Consider the following 18,059-nt stretch of genomic DNA (forward strand, 5'->3'; position numbering starts at 1 on the left):
GTAACCTCTGACCTCTAACCTCTGACCCCTGTAGACCTGCAGCCAGACGGAGCTGGAGAACTGGATCACGGCCATCCACTCGGCGTGCGCGGCGGCGGTTGCCAGGCAGCATCACCGGGAGGACACGGTGCGTCTGTTGAGGGCGGAGATTAAGAAGCTGGAGCAGAAGATAGACATGGACGAGAAGATGAAGAAGATGGGAGACATGCAGCTCAGTGCTGTGACCGACGCCAAGAAGAGGAAGACCATACTGGACCAGGTGAGAGAGAGAGAGAGACAGAGGGATGAAGAAGATGGGAGACATGCAGAGTGTGAGCTCAGTTACCGACGCCAAGAAGAGGACATACTGAACCAGGTGAGAGAGAGAGAGAGACAGAGGGATGAAGAAGATGGGAGACATGCAGAGTGTGAGCTCAGTTACCGACGCCAAGAAGAGGAAGACCATAACTGAACCAGGTGTGTGAGAGGGAGGAGGGAGGAGGGGATTGAAGGAGGGACAAGAAGATGGGAGAGAGGAGAGTAGATGATAAAGCTCGTCACTGATGCCAAGAAGAGACAGAACAGTATTGATCATGTAATTAGGGGCCTACTACAAACAGGGCCTCCTACAAACAGGGCCTCCTACAAACAGGGCCTCTACAAACAGGGCCTCTACAAACAGGGCCTCCTACAAACAGGGCCTCTACAAACAGGGCCTCTACAAACAGGGCCTCCTACAAACAAGGCCTCCTACAAACAGGGCCTCCTTCAAACAGGGCCTCCTACAAACAGGGCCTCCTACAAACAGGGCCTCCTACAAACAGGGCCTCCTTCAAACAGGGCCTCCTACAAACAGGGCCTCCTACAAACAGGGCCTCCTACAAACAGGGCCTCTACAAACAGGGCCTCCTACAAACAGGGCCTCCTACAAACAGGGCCTAGAGTCATGATGATACTAGATATCTGTTGTTATTCAGGTTGCTGTTTGTTGTGGGGCCATGGAGCACTTGGCACTGTTAGACCCTGACCTACTATTCTCTTAATGAATCCCAAAGTTCATATCGTCCTTAATGGGTCTGTTAATGGAAGGCAGATCAAATGTTCCTTTGTAGTTTGTCTGTGAGGTAGTCTCTGGTTGGCTGCCTGGTTGGCTGGCTCACTGGTTGTCTGCCTGGTTGGCTGCCTGGTTGGCTGGCTGCCTGTTTGGCTGGCTCACGGGTTGCTGACTGGCTGGATGGGTGCTTGGCTGTTGGCTGGATGGGTGCCTGGCTGTTGGCTGGATGGGTGCCTTGGATGGGTGCTGTTGGCTGGATGGGTGGCTGTTGGCTGGATGGGTGGCTGTTGGCTGGTTGGGTGCCTGGCTGTTGGGTGCCTGGCTGGTTGGTTGGATGGCTGTCTGCCTGCTTGGCTACCTGGTTGGCTGGATGACTGTTTGGCTGACTGGTTGCCTGGCTGTGACTGGCTGGTTGGGTGCCTGTTTGGATGCCTGCTTGACTGACTGTCTGCCTGGTTGGCGCAGGAAGCTTTGGCAGTGTCTGGTTACACATTGTGTTGTGCTGAATAGCAGCAGGCCTTGCTCCTCTGAAAAACCTGTCTCTCCCAGTCTGCGTCTCAAATGGCATGTTATTCCCTATGTAGGCCCATAGGGAATAGGGTGCCATTTGGGACTTAACCCCTCATACTGTACCAGCCCATATCAGCCAGAGGTCCTGTATTGTCCCCTCTTCTCTGGGCTAGTTGGCTCCTCCCCCCTGGCTGGCCCCTCCCCCCTCCACCCTGGCTGGCCCCTCCACCCTGGCTGGCCCCTCCACCCTGGCTGGCCCCTCCCCCCTCCACCCTGGCTGGCCCCTCCACCCTGGCTGGCCCCTCCACCCTGGCTGGCCCCTCCCCCCTCCTCCCTGGCTGGCCCCTCCACCCTGGCTGGCTCTTCCCCCCCTCCACCCTGGCTGGCTCTTCCCCCCTCCTCCCTGGCTGGCCCCTCCACCCTGGCTGGCTCTTCCCCCCTCCACCCTGGCTGGCTCTTCCCCCCTCCACCCTGGCTGGCTCTTCCCCCCTCCACCCTGGCTAGCTCTTCCCCCTCCACCCTGGCTGGCTCTTCCCCCCTCCACCCTGGCTGGCTCTTCCCCCCCTCCACCCTGGCTGGCTCTTCCCCTCTCCACCCTGGCTGGCTCTTCCCCTCTCCACCCTGACTGGCTCTTCCCCTCTCCACCCTGGCTGGCTCTTCCCCTCTCCACCCTGGCTGGCTCTTCCCCTCTCCACCCTGACTGGCTCTTCCCCTCTCCACCCTGACTGGCTCTTCCCCTCTCCACCCTGGCTGGCTCTTCCCCCTCCACCCTGACTGGCTCTTCCCCTCTCCACCCTGACTGGCTCTTCCCCTCTCCACCCTGACTGGCTCTTCCCCCTCCACCCTGGCTGGCTCTTCCCCCTCCACCCTGGCTGGCCCCTCCACCCTGGCTGGCTCTTCCCCCCTCCACCCTGGCTGGCTCTTCCCCCTCCACCCTGGCTGGCTCTTCCCCCTCCACCCTGGCTGGCTCTTCCCCCCTCCACCCTGGCTGGCTCTTCCCCCCTCCACCCTGGCTGGCTCTTCCCCCCCTCCACCCTGGCTGGCTCTTCCCCCTCCACCCTGGCTGGCTCTTCCCCCCTCCACCCTGGCTGGCTCTTCCCCCCCTCCACCCTGACTGGCTCTTCCCCTCTCCACCCTGGCTGGCTCTTCCCCCCTCCACCCTGGCTGGCTCTTCCCCCCCTCCACCCTGGCTGGCTCTTCCCCTCTCCACCCTGACTGGCTCTTCCCCTCTCCACCCTGACTGGCTCTTCCCCTCTCCACCCTGGCTGGCTCTTCCCCCCTCCACCCTGGCTGGCTCTTCCCCTCTCCACCCTGGCTGGCTCTTCCCCCCTCCACCCTGGCTGGCTCTTCCCCTCTCCACCCTGGCTGGCTCTTCCCCTCTCCACCCTGGCTGGCTCTTCCCCTCTCCACCCTGGCTGGCTCTTCCCCTCTCCACCCTGACTGGCTCTTCCCCTCTCCACCCTGGCTGGCTCTTCCACCCTCCACCCTGGCTGGCTCTAGTACAGGACTGTGACTGAGAGGAAGGGATGGAGGTAGGGAAGAGGGACTTGAGCCAGGGTGAGCTGTTATCAGGCTCCAGTGTCCTGGTAAACACCAAACACCAGCCCATTAGAGCTAGTTGGGATGCAAACTCGTCACTTTTCGGCGATATGCAACGTTTTGATCTCAAAATAGATCATCCATGTGAATCGTGTAGATCCGTAAAAAAGAAAGTGTGCAAGCGCAGAGTGTATCACCCATTGAGCTGTAGAACTGAGGTGTGACCCACTGAGCTGTAGAACTGAGCTGTAGAACCACTGAGGTGTTGAACCACTGAGGTGTTGAACCACTGAGGTGTAGAACCACTGAGGTATAGTAAGAACTGGAGACTGCTTCCAAGATGTCCGACCGTTGTTTTCAAGGTCATTTCCTAACGTTCGCCATACGCCCGATTCACAGACCGCCTAAATCCGGGTTGCATCCGGTTTACACGGACCATCATCGCCGGCACTCGGTGTGCACAGGGGGCAGCGACGAGGTCATCACGTCACCCAAGAACATGGCAGACATTGGGTGTGTTAGGTTCTAATTCTCGGAGTAATACAACTCTACGGACACTATGAAAGCTTAACCAAGTTTATTCTTCCTAGAGGATCAACATAGCTGCATTAGACAAAAACATTTTCTAGGCTGAGTCTCCTCCTACACATCTGATCCCCCCCCTCACTAATCCATGGCTCTCTCCCCTTATCAATACCTGCCACGTGATTGCTTCCCTTGTAACGATCGTCTGGAAGAGGGGACCAAGATGCAGCGTGGAGAAGTGGTCATAATTATATTTAATGAAACACTTTAAAACAAACGAAAACGAAAGCCAACAGTTCTGCCAGGTGAACACACACACAAGACAGAAAACAACTACCCACAAAAACCCAAAGGAAAACAGGCTGCCTAAGTATGACTCCCAATCAGCGACAACGATGTACAGCTGTCCCTGATTGAGAGCCATACCAGGCCAAAACGAAGAAATACAAAAACATAGAAAAAAGGACATAGAATGCCCACCCAAATCACACCCTGACCAAACCTAAATAGAGACATAAAAAGGCTCTCTCAGGTCAGGGCGTGACATCCCTGCACTCAATATTTCAATAGGATACCTGATATAATCTTATACATTACCCTCTCTCACTCAGTGACATGAATAAGTATATTTCATATTCTCAGAACGCAACAGATGCATATAAAATGTTAATATCTTCGGCTGTGAGTGATGAACAAAAAAATTGTCCTCAGCAACAATTATTTGAATAACTCTATGGATGTTTTGTGCACAAAGGTGATGACTAAAGTTTTCTTTATTAGGAATTTTCTAATCTGCCATCTCTATGTGGCCGTCTATGGAAATTTGTCTTTCTGGGTCGGGCGTCAGTTAAAATGAAGTACCCAAGCAAAACTGTAGGAGCAGTGGAAACTGTGCTTGTAGACCGGATCCCTGGCCCTTAGGCTCGAACAGATCTTCTCCCTGTGTGATCACTAACGTTACCTTCTCTGGCGGCTGTGCCATCACGCTCTCCATGCTACAAACATTGTTCCTGACAAACGTAATTCCTTTGGACTGCAGGTAACACCTCGATCAAACTGACAGTCTCATTGCATCAATGCTGCACAATCAATTCTGCAGTTAAATCTTTTTTTTTCATTATGTAATCCTAAATATTTGTGGATATGTGTGTGCAACAACAGTTCAGCATTCACCCTGCTACTATTTCTGTCAAGTCTACGCATACAATCTGATGGATAAATCCAATGTATACAACCACACAGAACGCCCTACAACAGCCTCTGCAACGTGATGCTGCAAGTCAAAACGCAGCGTTCCATTGGAAATGAACCTCTATGTGCAAGGTGGGACGTCACCGTTCCACTCTATTCAACAGCCAGTGGAAGAGGGTGGCGCGAAATACAAAACCTAAAAAATGCAATAATTTCTATTTTTCAAACATACGACTATTTTACACCATTTTAAAGACAAGACTCTCGTTAATCTAACCACATTGTCCGATTTCAAAAAGGCTTTACAGTGAAAGCAAAACATTAGATTATGATAGGAGAGTACATAGCCACAAATAATCACACAGTCATTTTCCAAGCAAGCATATATGTCACATAAACCCAAACCACAGCTAAATGAAGCACTAACCTTTGATGATCTTCATCAGATGACACTCCTAGGACATTATGTTATACAGTACATGCATGTTTTGTTCAATCAAGTTCATATTTATATCCAAAAATAGCTTTTTATATTGGCATGTGATGTTCAGAACTAGCATTCCCACCCAAAACTTCCGGTGAATTTACTAAATTACTCACCATAAACGTTGACAAAATACATAATTATTTTAAGAATTATAGATACAGAACTCCTTTATGCAATCGCTATGTCAGATTTTAAAATAGCTTTTCGGCGAAAGCACATTTTGCAATATTCTGAGTACATAGCTCAGCCATCACGGCTAGCTATTTTGACACCCGCCAACTTTGGGGCTCACTAAACTCAGAATTACTATTATAAAAATGGTATTACCTTTGCTCATCTTCATCAGAATGCACTCCCAGGACTGCTACTTCCACAAGAAATGTTGTTTTTGTTCCAAATAATCCATAGTTATGTCCAAATACCTTTTATTTTTTTCGTGCGTTCAGGTCACTATCTAAAGGCTAACGCGCGAACGCATATCGAGACAAAAAAATTCTAAATGTTCCTTTACCGTACGTAGAAGCATGTCAAACGCTGTTTAAAATACATTTTTATGGTATTTTTCTCGTAAAATAGCGATAATATTCCAACCGGACAATAGTGTATTCATTCAAAGAGGAAAAGAAAAAACAGCGTGCTCGTGTGACCGCGCATATCCAATCTCTTAGTCACCAGGCAGACCACTCAGAAACAGAGCTACCATACTCTGCCCAGAGACAGGAGACGCCTCAATCCGCTTTCTAAAGGCTTTAGAGAGCCAATGGAAGCCTTAGAAAGTGCAACGTAACCCCAGGGATACTGTAGTTTCGAAAGGGACTAGAAAGAAGAACTACAAATTCGCAGACAGGCCACATCCTGCTTGGAATCTTCTCAGGTTTTTGCCTGCCATATGAGTTCTGTTATACTCACAGACACCATTCAAACAGTTTTAGAAACTTCAGAGTGTTTTCTATCCAAATCTACTAATAATATGCATATTTTCGTTTCTGGGAAAGAGTAGTAACCAGTTTAAATCGGGTACGTTTTTTATCCGGCCGTGAAAATACTGCCCCCCAGCCCATACAGGTTAATGTACTTCTGGTGTACCAAAACGCAATGATGCTGTTGGTCTGATCGAGGAGTTTAACAACCTCTGTTCTAAATGATGCTGTTGGTAGAGTTGATCAGAAGCATTATTAGAGTTGCATGTATGTTTCAATAGCGCAAATTATTTCACACAAAGTTATTCATGTTTGCTAATCACAATTTTTCTGGTGTTCCTTAAATTCAGTTTGGTGCCTAACGTTTGAGAGGGTGTGTGTGTGTGTGTGTGTGTGTGTGTGTGTGTGTGTGTGTGTGTGTGTGTGTGTGTGTGTGTGTGTGTGTGTGAGAGCGTCCCTAGTGAGTGACCGAGAGGGTGGGTGGGAGAGGGTCCCTAGTGAGTGACCGAGAGGGTGGGTGGGAGAGCGTGCCTGGTGAGTGACCGAGAGGGTGGGTGGGAGAGCGTCCCTAGTGAGTGACCGAGAGGGTGGGTGGGAGAGCGTCCCTGGTGAGTGACCGAGAGGGTGGGTGGGAGAGGGTCCCTAGTGAGTGACCGAGAGGGTGGGTGGGAGAGCGTGCCTGGTGAGTGACCGAGAGGGTGGGTGGGAGAGCGTCCCTAGTGAGTGACCGAGAGGGTGGGTGGGAGAGCGTCCCTGGTGAGTGACCGAGAAGGTGGGTGGGAGAGCGTCCCTGGTGAGTGACCGAGAAGGTGGGTGGGCCTGTGTGGGAGGAAAGTACAGTGTGTAGGCTGTGTGAAGGTGTCAGAAGATGGCTTCATGAAGGCCTCGTGTGTGTTCCCCTTACTGCCTCAATTACAATGCAGATCATTATGCCTTACATTCCTTCACTACATTCCTCCCGCCCAATCACAAGTTGGCATTTTGAGATGAGCAAATCAGTTATTTTCTGCAGTAGCCTTTTCTTTTATACAGTTAAAAGTACAGTGTTTCCCCTGTATTAATTGAAATAGTTGCCGCCACTCCAAAACATATTTCAAATAAGATCATCTTTGAGAACTAACAATCACCAAACTAAAAACTAGACAGTCAAGGAGAATCAAAAACCCCCCAATACTTAAAAAAAAAAAAAAAAAACTTTTTCTCCCCAATTTCGTGATATCCAATTGGTAGTTACAGTCTTGTCCCATCGCTGATACTCCCGTACGGACTCGGGAGAGGTGAAGGTTCGAGCCATGCGTCCTCCAAAACACGACCCCAGTCAAGCCGCACTGCTTGCTTAACCCGGCCGTACCAATGTGTTGGAGGAAACACTGTACAGCTGACGACCAAAGTCAGCGTACACTGCGCCCATCTGCCACAAGGAGGCACTAGAGCATGATGGGACAAGGACATCCCGGCCGGCCAAACCCTCCCCTAACCCGGACGACGCTGGGCCAATTGTGCGCCGCCTCATGGGTCTCCTGGTCGTGGCCGGCTGCGACAGAGCCTGGACTCGAACCCGGATCTGTAGTGTACACCTCTAGCACTGTGATGCAGTGCCTTAGACCACTGCGCCACTCAGGAGGCGGGAGGCAGACAATTTAAAATGGTAAATATAGCATGGAGCCAACATTGATTTTGTTATAATGTTTGAGTCACTCCGATAGCGTAAGAACACGGCATAAACCATGGAAAAATGTGTGGTATTGTAGGAAATTTGCTTTAAAAAAACTTACATTTGTTATCTCAGCCCCATCACAAAATACACTATATAATTAGATGTTCATCAGTCTCTTGTTCCCAGCTGTACTGTCTCCTCCTCCTAGGTGGTAGCGAGGTGAACAGGCCGTGGCCCGGGTGGTTGAGGCAGTGTGCCTCTGATGATGCGTTGGGCTGACCCCACCGCCCTCTGGAGAGCCCTGTGGTTGAGGATGGTGCAATTGCCATTCCAGGCGGTGATGCAGCCCGACAGGATGCTTACGATGGTGCATCTGTAGATGTTTGTTAGTGGTTTTAGGGTCAAAGCCGACTTTCTTCAACCTCCTGATATTGATGAGGCGCTGTTGCACCTTCTTCACCACACTGTCTATGTGAAGGGACCATTTCAGGTCCTCAGTGATGTACCCGCCAAGGAACTTGAATGCTTTTGACCCTCTCCACTCCGGCCCCGTCGATGTGGATGGGGGCTTGCTCTCTCTGGTGTCTCCTGTAGTCCACCGTTAGCTCCTTGGTTTTGTTGACGTTGGGTGGGAGACACGTGGCATTGTAACCACTCTCAAATGCATAGACACAGCTATGGATGCAAAGACTGTCCATCCATGAGAAACATGGATGTACCAAACCCAGATTGCCCCTTTTTAACTGGGTTGTTGTGTTTTTTGTTGTTGTGTTCTAGATCTTTCTGTGGGAGCAGAACTTGGAACAGTTCCACATGGGTCTGTTCCGGTTCCGCTGTTACCTGTCCAGTCTGCAAGGAGGGGAGCTGCCCAACCCCAAACGCCTGCTAGCCTTCGCCTCCAGACCCACTAAACTGGCCATGGGACGCCTCGGAATCTTCTCTGTGTCGTCCTTTCATGCTCTGGTGAGTTGAGAACTGACGCGTGCGCACACACACTCACACCAAAACACTTCCTATCCATTTCCAGTCAAACAAACTAGACTAAAGTAGTTATTTTTTTCTCTGAATTATGATCGTGATGATCCAACTCGCCCATGTTCATCTGTTGCCTACTACCACTGACTGGGGAAATGTCTTCAATACATAACTAAACAACAATACATGTTCTCTATTTATTTATTTACCTTTATTTAACTAGGCAAGTCAGTTAAGAACAAATTCTTATTTTCAATGATGGCCTAGGAACTGCCTTGTTCAGGGATCAGAACGACAGATTTGTACCTTGTCAGCTCGGGGATTCAAACTTGCAACCTTTCGGTTACTAGTCCAACGCTCTAACCGCTAGGCTACCTTGCCGCGTTGTATGATGGATGCTATTTTTGCACGGTCTATTTGAGAGCCTGTTATTGATCGCTCTGCCACAATGCTAACCTCCTCCACAAAGCTGAGGTCGTTATCTATGTCTGCAGAACACTGGAATCGTAGGGAGCGCTAGAGGATAGCATTTATTTAGTTGGGAGTGGAGCGTTCAGCAGAGCAGTCTGGTGAGTTGGCTGATCAGTAGAATCCTTGTTGCTAGACACCTACATGGCCAGGGCCCTATGGCACCCTATTCCCTTTGTAGTGCGCTACTTTTGACCAGGGCCCATAGTAGTGCACTATATAGGGAATAGGCTGCCGTTTAGGATGCAGTCTTGTTCTCTCAGAGCAGGTGGGGAATCCAGGACTCAGAGAGACAGCAGGATGGAAGGAGTAACAAACTAAATCCAGATTAAATAACAACACTTTCCCACAAAACGCATCCTGTTTCACTCGGCTTTACGCTTTCATCTCTCTCTCTCGCTCTCTCTTCCTCCCCCCCCATAAAACATCATCATCAGCTCTCCAGTGTTTGAAGGGATGACGGTGTTGTCGTGTCTTTGGCTATGCCGGATTAAGTGATATGACATGCTATTCTATAAAATCATTTCTCTGTAATTAATATTACCTGATTTAAGCTAATCATGTAAATGTAATTAACTAGAAAGTCGGGGCACCACGAAAGAATGTTTATAGAGCCGTTATCTTCCGAATAAACTCTTAAAGACCTAGTAACCTTTTACATCAATAGCAGTCAATATTTAATCGTCACTTTATTCAGTCTCATCTGAAAGTTGTACATTCTTGGTTATCTTCACGAACCCTGGCTAACAAGTTGAATCAGCAATACAACATTTGGTTTAATTATTTATTTACTAAATACCTAAATAATCACACAGAATTACATCTACACAGAATGGATCATACATTGATTACTAATTATGTCATAAAGGAAACCGTCCCTGGCGGACGGAACAGACATGACAGCTGGTTACACAGAGAAAGGGGGTTGGGTTTGAGTGAAAGAGCGGGAAGACTGAGGAGCAAAAAGGTTTTGTGTCTCTCTCGGGCCGTAGGCAGCTATGGTATCGTAAATACAGTATCTTATGCATTCTAAATAACCGCCCATTTGAAAAAGGAAAATATAAATATTTACTCTGAGCTACGCTTCGGTAGATTGGTCATAGATAGTCCAGCATGGATCTCTGGTCCTCTGAAGAATGTCTAGTGGTGAACTGGAGCGTGGTAGAATGAATACTCTGTCCGTCCTCTCCTAGCCCACATTTAGCGGGCGGAGAGGGTATCACTTCTATAGTGAATAAGAGTTCGAAGTTCATACCAAGTTGCCATACTTTTAAGCTCATGCTATATTCTGGCTGGTAAAGTCGAAATTCCTCCTTTCGGCGTGTTGACCGTCATCTTCACGTTGCGATCCGATGCTAATTTCGTTAGGTTCTTGTCGTTCAACCAGAGCTCACGCTGAGGTTGGCTTAGTTCTGTAGGTGATCTTTGTCCTTTCAACGTGGGGACCGCAAGTCCGCACGTCCTTGGAACAGGAAGTTGAATTTTCTTCAACGGGTTTCTATATAGTGGTGAAAGAAGGGCATGTTTCATAGTTTATAACCCATGTCTGTTCACTTGGGCCTCTGAGTGAGCAGAGTGGTGTTCTTATGACAAACCGTTCTCTCATTAAGAAGCTAAAAATTACATTTAATCTTTTCACAAATAGTTTCATATTTAAACATTTAAATTTCACAACAATTCCATGTGAATCTGATAACTAGAATGTGTAGATTTTCCAAGATACAGTTTATGACGTCCTGTCATCAGTAATCATTACCGAAATATGGTTCCGTTTTCCACCTTTTGGTGTTCCCAGAATCTCTATGTTAACAAAGGGCTTTTCAAAAGTCCACTCTATAGAGTAGAGAGAGAGAAACGGGGGAAGGTATTTATGGGGGTCATAAACCTCCCCCAACAGGCCAACGTCATGACAGTGTGGACAGAGAGCTTTATTTGTAGTCCTACTCTTAGCTATTATGAGTATATTAAGAGACAGTTGAAATCTTGATTTGAAGCGTTGAGAAGGAAAAGACCAGAAGTGTTTCTCTCATTCTTGACATAGCCTAGAACTCCCGAGTGGCGCAGTGGTCTGAGACACTGGCGTCACTGCAGTCCCTGGTTCGAATCCAGGCTGCATCACGTCCGGCCGTGGTTGGGAGTCCCATAGGGCAGCTCACAATTGGCCCAGTGTCATCCGGGTTTGGCCGGGTGGGTAGGACCGTCATTGTAAATAAGAATTTGTTCTTAAACTGAGACGCCAGTGTCTCAGACCACTGCACCACTCGAGAGTTCTAGGCTATGTCAAGACTGAGAGAAACACAACAATGTTGTGTCTTTTTCTTCTCAACACTGTCTTCTAATCACTGATTTCAACTGTCACGGATGATGCTCGTTGTCTACACCGACTGTCGAAAAACATTTTAAGGACACCTTTCTTAATATTGAGTTGCACCCCACGCTTTTTTTGTCCTAAGAACAGCATCAATTGGTCGGGGCAATGGACTCAACAAGGTGTCGAAAGTGTTCCACAGGGATGCTGGCCCATGTTGACTCTAATGCTTCCCACAGTTGTGTCAATTGCCCATTCACCCTCTGAATAGGACACATACAATCCATGTCTCAAGTCTTAAAAAATAACCTGTCTACTCTCCTTCATCTACACTGATTGAAGTGGATTTAACAAGTCACATCAATAAAGGATCATAGCTTTCACCTGGATTCACCTGGTCAGTCTATGTCATGGGAAGAGCAGGTGTTCATTATGTTTTGTACACTCAGTCTCTATAACCACTAGTCCGTCCTCCTGGTCTATATAACCACTAGTCCGTCCTCCTGGTCTATATAACTACTAGTCCTCCCTCCTGGTCTATATAACCACTAGTCCGTCCTCCTGGTCTGTATAACCACTAGTCCGTCCTCCTGGTCTATATATAACCACTAGTCCGTCCTCCTGGTCGATATAACCACTAGTCCGTCCTCCTGGTCTATATAACCACTAGTCCGTCCTCCTGGTCGATATATAACCACTAGTCCGTCCTCCTGGTCGATATATAACCACTAGTCTGTCCTCCTGGTCTATATAACCACTAGTCCGTCCTCCTGGTCTATATATAACCACTAGTCCGTCCTCCTGGTCGATATATAACCACTAGTCCGTCCTCCTGGTCTATATAACCACTAGTCCGTCCTCCTGGTCTGTATAACCACTAGTCCGTCCTCCTGGTCTATATAACTACTAGTCCTCCTGGTCTATATAACCACTAGTCCGTCCTCCTGGTCTGTATAACCACTAGTCCATCCTCCTGGTCTCTATAACCACTAGTCCGTCCTTCTGGTCTATATAACCACTAGTCTGTCCTCCTGGTCTATATAACCACTAGTCCTCCTGGTCTATATAACCACTGGTCTATATAACCACTAGTCCTCCTGGTCTATATAACCACTAGTCCGTCCTCCTGGTCTATATAACCACTAGTCCTTTCTCCTGGTCTATATAACCACTAGTCCTCCTGGTCTATATATAACCACTAGTCCGTCCTCCTGGTCTATATAACCACTAGTCCGTCCTCCTGGTCTATATAACCACTAGTCCGTCCTCCTGGTCTATATAACCACTAGTCCGTCCTCCTGGTCTATATAACCACTAGTCCTCCTGGTCTATATAACCACTAGTTCTCCTGGTCTATATAACCACTAGTCCATCCTCCTGGTCTATATAACCACTAGTCCATCCTCCTGGTCTATATAACCACTAGTTCTCCTGGTCTATATAACCACTAGTCCGTCCTCCTGGTCTATATAACCACTAGTCCTCCTGGTCTATATAACCACTAGTTCTCCTGGTCTATATAACCACTAGTCCATCCTCCTGGTCTATATAACCAATAGTTCTCCTGGTCTATATAACCACTGGTCTATATAACCACTAGTTCTCCTGGTCTATATAACCACTAGTCCGTCCTCCTGGTCTATATAACCACTAGTTCTCCTGGTCTATATAACCACTAGTCCTCCTGGTCTATATAACCACTAGTCTGTCCTCCTGGTCTATATAACCAATAGTTCTCCTGGTCTATATAACCACTAGTCCGTCCTCCTGGTCTATATAACCACTAGTCCTCCTGGTCTATATAACCACTAGTCCTCCTGGTCTATATAACTACTAGTCCTCCTGGTCTATATAACCACTAGTTCTCCTGGTCTATATAACCACTAGTCCTCCTGGTCTATATAACCACTAGTCCTCCTGGTCTATATAACCACTAGACCTCCTGGTCTATATAACTACTAGTCCTCCTGGTCTATATAACCACTAGTTCTCCTGGTCTATATAACCACTAGTCCTCCTGGTCTATATAACCACTAGTCTGTCCTCCTGGTCTATATAACCACTAGTCCTCCTGGTCTATATAACCACTAGTCCTCCTGGTCTATATAACCATTCCATGGTCAGACCTAACCAGCAGTGTCAGGTTGTCTGGGTGTTAGATATACTCATTTCAATTACGCTGTCTCTCTTTCTCTCTCTCTCTTTCTTTGTCTCTCTCTTTGTCTCTCTCTTTTTGTCCATCTCTCTCTGTCTCTGTGTGTGTCTCTCTCTGTGTCTCTGTGTGTGTGTCTCTCTCTGTGTGTGTCTCTCGCTCTGTGTGCGTCTGTCTCTCGCTCTGTGTGTGTGTCTCTGTCTGTCTGTCTCTCTCTTTGTCTCTGTGTGTTTTTCTCTCGCTGTCTCTCTCTCTCTCTCGTTGTCTCTCTCTCTCTCTCGCTGTCTCTCGCTGTCTCTCTCTCTCTCTCTCGTTGTCTCTCTCTCTCTCTCGCTGTCTCTCTCTCTCTCTCGTTGTCTCTCTCGCTGTCTCTCTCTCTCTCGTTGTCTCTCTCGCTGTCTCTCTCTCTCTCTCTCTCTCTCTCTCTCTCTCTCTCGTTGTCTCTCTCTCTCTCTCTCGCTCTCTCTCTCTCGTTGTCTCTCTCTCTCTCTCTCTCTCGTTGTCTCTCTCTCGTTGTCTCTCTCGCTCTCTCTCTCTCGTTGTCTCTCTCTCTCTCTCGTTGTCTCTCTCTCTCTGTCTCTCTCGTTGTCTCTCTCTCTCTGTCTCTCTCGTTGTCTCTCTCTCTCTGTCTCTCTCGTTGTCTCTCTCTCTCTGTCTCTCTCGTTGTCTCTCTCTCTCTCTCTCTCTCTCGTTGTCTCTCTCTCGTTGTCTCTCTCTCTCGTTGTCTCTCTCTCTCTCTCTCTCTCTCTCTCTCTCTCTCTCTCTCTCTCTCTCTCTCTCTGTGATGTAGGTGGCAGCCCGTACAGAGAGCGGGGTGAGGAGACGTACCCAGGCTATGTCTCGTACCTCCTCATCCAAACGTAAGAGCAGGTTCTCCTCTCTGTGGGGCCTGGACACTACTTCCAAGAAGAAGACCAAAGCCCACCCCACCATCAACCAGGTACCTGTCTATAACTCCAGTAGGACAAAGCCCTCCCCTCCCCTCCATCAACCAGGTACCTGTCTATAACTCCAGTAGGACAAAGCCCTCCCCTCCATCAACCAGGTACCTGTCTATAACTCCAGTAGGACAAAGCCCTCCCCTCCATCAACCAGGTACCTGTCTATAACTCCAGTAGGACAAAGCCCTCCCCTCCCCTCCATCAACCAGGTTCCTGTCTATAACTCCAGTAGGACAAAGCCCTCCCCTCCATCAACCAGGTACCTGTCTATAACTCCAGTAGGACAAAGCCCTCCCCCTCCCTCCATCAACCAGGTACCTGTCTATAACTCCAGTAGGACAAAGCCCTCCCCTCCATCAACCAGGTACCTGTCTATAACTCCAGTAGGACAAAGCCCTCCCCTCCATCAACCAGGTACCTGTCTATAACTCCAGTAGAACAAAGCCCTCCCCTCCATCAACCAGGTACCTGTCTATAACTCCAGTAGGACAAAGCCCTCCCCTCCATCAACCAGGTACCTGTCTATAACTCCAGTAGGACAAAGCCCTCCCCTCCATCAACCAGGTACCTGTCTATAACTCCAGTAGGACAAAGCCCTCCCCTCCATCAACCAGGTACCTGTCTATAACTCCAGTAGGACAAAGCCCTCCCCTCCATCAACCAGGTACCTGTCTATAACTCCAGTAGGACAAAGCCCTCCCCACCATCAACCAGGTACCTGTCTATAACTCCAGTAGGACAAAGCCCTCCCCTCCATCAACCAGGTACCTGTCTATAACTCCAGTAGGACAAAGCCCTCCCCTCCCCTCCATCAACCAGGTACCTGTCTATAACTCCAGTAGGACAAAGCCCTCCCCTCCCCTCCATCAACCAGGTACCTGTCTATAACTCCAGTAGGACAAAGCCCTCCCCTCCCCACCATCAACCAGGTACCTGTCTATAACTCCAGTAGGACAAAGCCCTCCCCTCCCCTCCATCAACCAGGTACCTGTCTATAACTCCAGTAGGACAAAGCCCTCCCCTCCATCAACCAGGTACCTGTCTATAACTCCAGTAGGACAAAGCCCTCCCCTCCCCTCCATCAACCAGGTACCTGTCTATAACTCCAGTAGGACAAAGCCCTCCCTCCCCTCCATCAACCAGGTACCTGTCTATAACTCCAGTAGGACAAAGCCCTCCCCTCCCCTCCATCAACCAGGTACCTGTCTATAACTCCAGTAGAACAAAGCCCTCCCCTCCATCAACCAGGTACCTGTCTATAACTCCAGTAGGACAAAGCCCTCCCCTCCCCACCATCAACCAGGTACCTGTCTATAACTCCAGTAGGACAAAGCCCTCCCCTCCCCTCCATCAACCAGGTACCTGTCTATAACTCCAGTAGGACAAAGCCCTCCCCTCCCCTCCATCAACCAGGTACCTGTCTATAACTCCAGTAGAACAAAGCCCTCCCCTCCCCACCATCAACCAGGTACCTGTCTATAACTCCAGTAGGACAAAGCCCTCCCCTCCCCTCCATCAACCAGGTACCTGTCTATAACTCCAGTAGGACAAAGCCCTCCCCTCCCCTCCATCAACCAGGTACCTGTCTATAACTCCAGTAGGACAAAGCCCTCCCCTCCCCACCATCAACCAGGTACCTGTCTATAACTCCAGTAGGACAAAGCCCTCCCCTCCCCTCCATCAACCAGGTACCTGTCTATAACTCCAGTAGGACAAAGCCCTCCCCTCCCCTCCATCAACCAGGTACCTGTCTATAACTCCAGTAGAACAAAGCCCTCCCCTCCATCAACCAGGTACCTGTCTATAACTCCAGTAGAACAAAGCCCTCCCCTCCCCACCATCAACCAGGTACCTGTCTATAACTCCAGTAGGACAAAGCCCTCCCCTCCCCTCCATCAACCAGGTACCTGTCTATAACTCCAGTAGAACAAAGCCCTCCCCACCATCAACCAGGTACCTGTCTATAACTCCAGTAGGACAAAGCCCTCCCCTCCCCACCATCAACCAGGTACCTGTCTATAACTCCAGTAGGACAAAGCCCTCCCCTCCATCAACCAGGTACCTGTCTATAACTCCAGTAGGACAAAGCCCTCCCCTCCCCACCATCAACCAGGTACCTGTCTATAACTCCAGTAGAACAAAGCCCTCCCCTCCCCTCCATCAACCAGGTACCTGTCTATAACTCCAGTAGGACAAAGCCCTCCCCTCCCCACCATCAACCAGGTACCTGTCTATAACTCCAGTAGGACAAAGCCCTCCCCTCCCCTCCATCAACCAGGTACGTGTCTAAAACTCCAGTAGGACAAAGCCCTCCCCTCCATCAACCAGGTACCTGTCTATAACTCCAGTAGGACAAATCCCTCCCCTCCATCAACCAGGTACCTGTCTATAACTCCAGTAGGACAAAGCCCTCCCCTCCCCTCCATCAACCAGGTACGTGTCTATAACTCCAGTAGGACAAAGCCCTCCCCTCCCCTCCATCAACCAGGTACCTGTCTATAACTCCAGTAGGACAAAGCCCTCCCCTCCCCTCCATCAACCAGGTACCTGTCTATAACTCCAGTAGGACAAAGCCCTCCCCTCCATCAACCAGGTACCTGTCTATAACTCCAGTAGGACAAAGCCCTCCCCTCCATCAACCAGGTACCTGTCTATAACTCCAGTAGGACAAAGCCCTCCCCTCCATCAACCAGGTACCTGTCTATAACTCCAGTAGGACAAAGCCCTCCCCACCATCAACCAGGTACCTGTCTATAACTCCAGTAGGACAAAGCCCTCCTCACCATCAACCAGGTACCTGTCTATAACTCCAGTAGGACAAAGCCCTCCCCTCCCCTCCATCAACCAGGTACCTGTCTATAACTCCAGTAGGACAAAGCCCTCCCCTCCATCAACCAGGTACCTGTCTATAACTCCAGTAGGACAAAGCCCTCCCCTCCCCTCCATCAACCAGGTACCTGTCTATAACTCCAGTAGGACAAAGCCCTCCCCTCCCCACCATCAACCAGGTACCTGTCTATAACTCCAGTAGGACAAAGCCCTCCCCTCCATCAACCAGGTACCTGTCTATAACTCCAGTAGGACAAAGCCCTCCCCTCCCCACCATCAACCAGGTACCTGTCTATAACTCCAGTAGAACAAAGCCCTCCCCTCCCCTCCATCAACCAGGTACCTGTCTATAACTCCAGTAGGACAAAGCCCTCCCCTCCCCACCATCAACCAGGTACCTGTCTATAACTCCAGTAGGACAAAGCCCTCCCCTCCATCAACCAGGTACCTGTCTATAACTCCAGTAGAACAAAGCCCTCCCCTCCATCAACCAGGTACCTGTCTATAACTCCAGTAGAACAAAG

At 49.2% G+C, this 18,059-nt stretch overlaps 1 protein-coding gene across 1 annotated transcript in view; it reads left to right on the forward strand.

The window, feature by feature from the left end:
* LOC106613327 (rho guanine nucleotide exchange factor TIAM1) overlaps nucleotides 1-18,059 on the forward strand; it is a 150,444-nt gene that overhangs the window by 64,788 nt on the left and 67,597 nt on the right. Inside the window, exons 8-10 of the mRNA XM_045724874.1 lie at nucleotides 35-259; nucleotides 8,640-8,825; nucleotides 14,556-14,705. Coding sequence (XP_045580830.1) covers nucleotides 35-259; nucleotides 8,640-8,825; nucleotides 14,556-14,705 — 561 coding nt within the window. The remainder of the gene's footprint in view (nucleotides 1-34; nucleotides 260-8,639; nucleotides 8,826-14,555; nucleotides 14,706-18,059) is intronic.

The sequence above is a fragment of the Salmo salar genome, chromosome ssa09 (assembly GCF_905237065.1).
Source record: "Salmo salar chromosome ssa09, Ssal_v3.1, whole genome shotgun sequence".
Taxonomy (NCBI): Eukaryota; Metazoa; Chordata; class Actinopteri; order Salmoniformes; family Salmonidae; genus Salmo; species Salmo salar.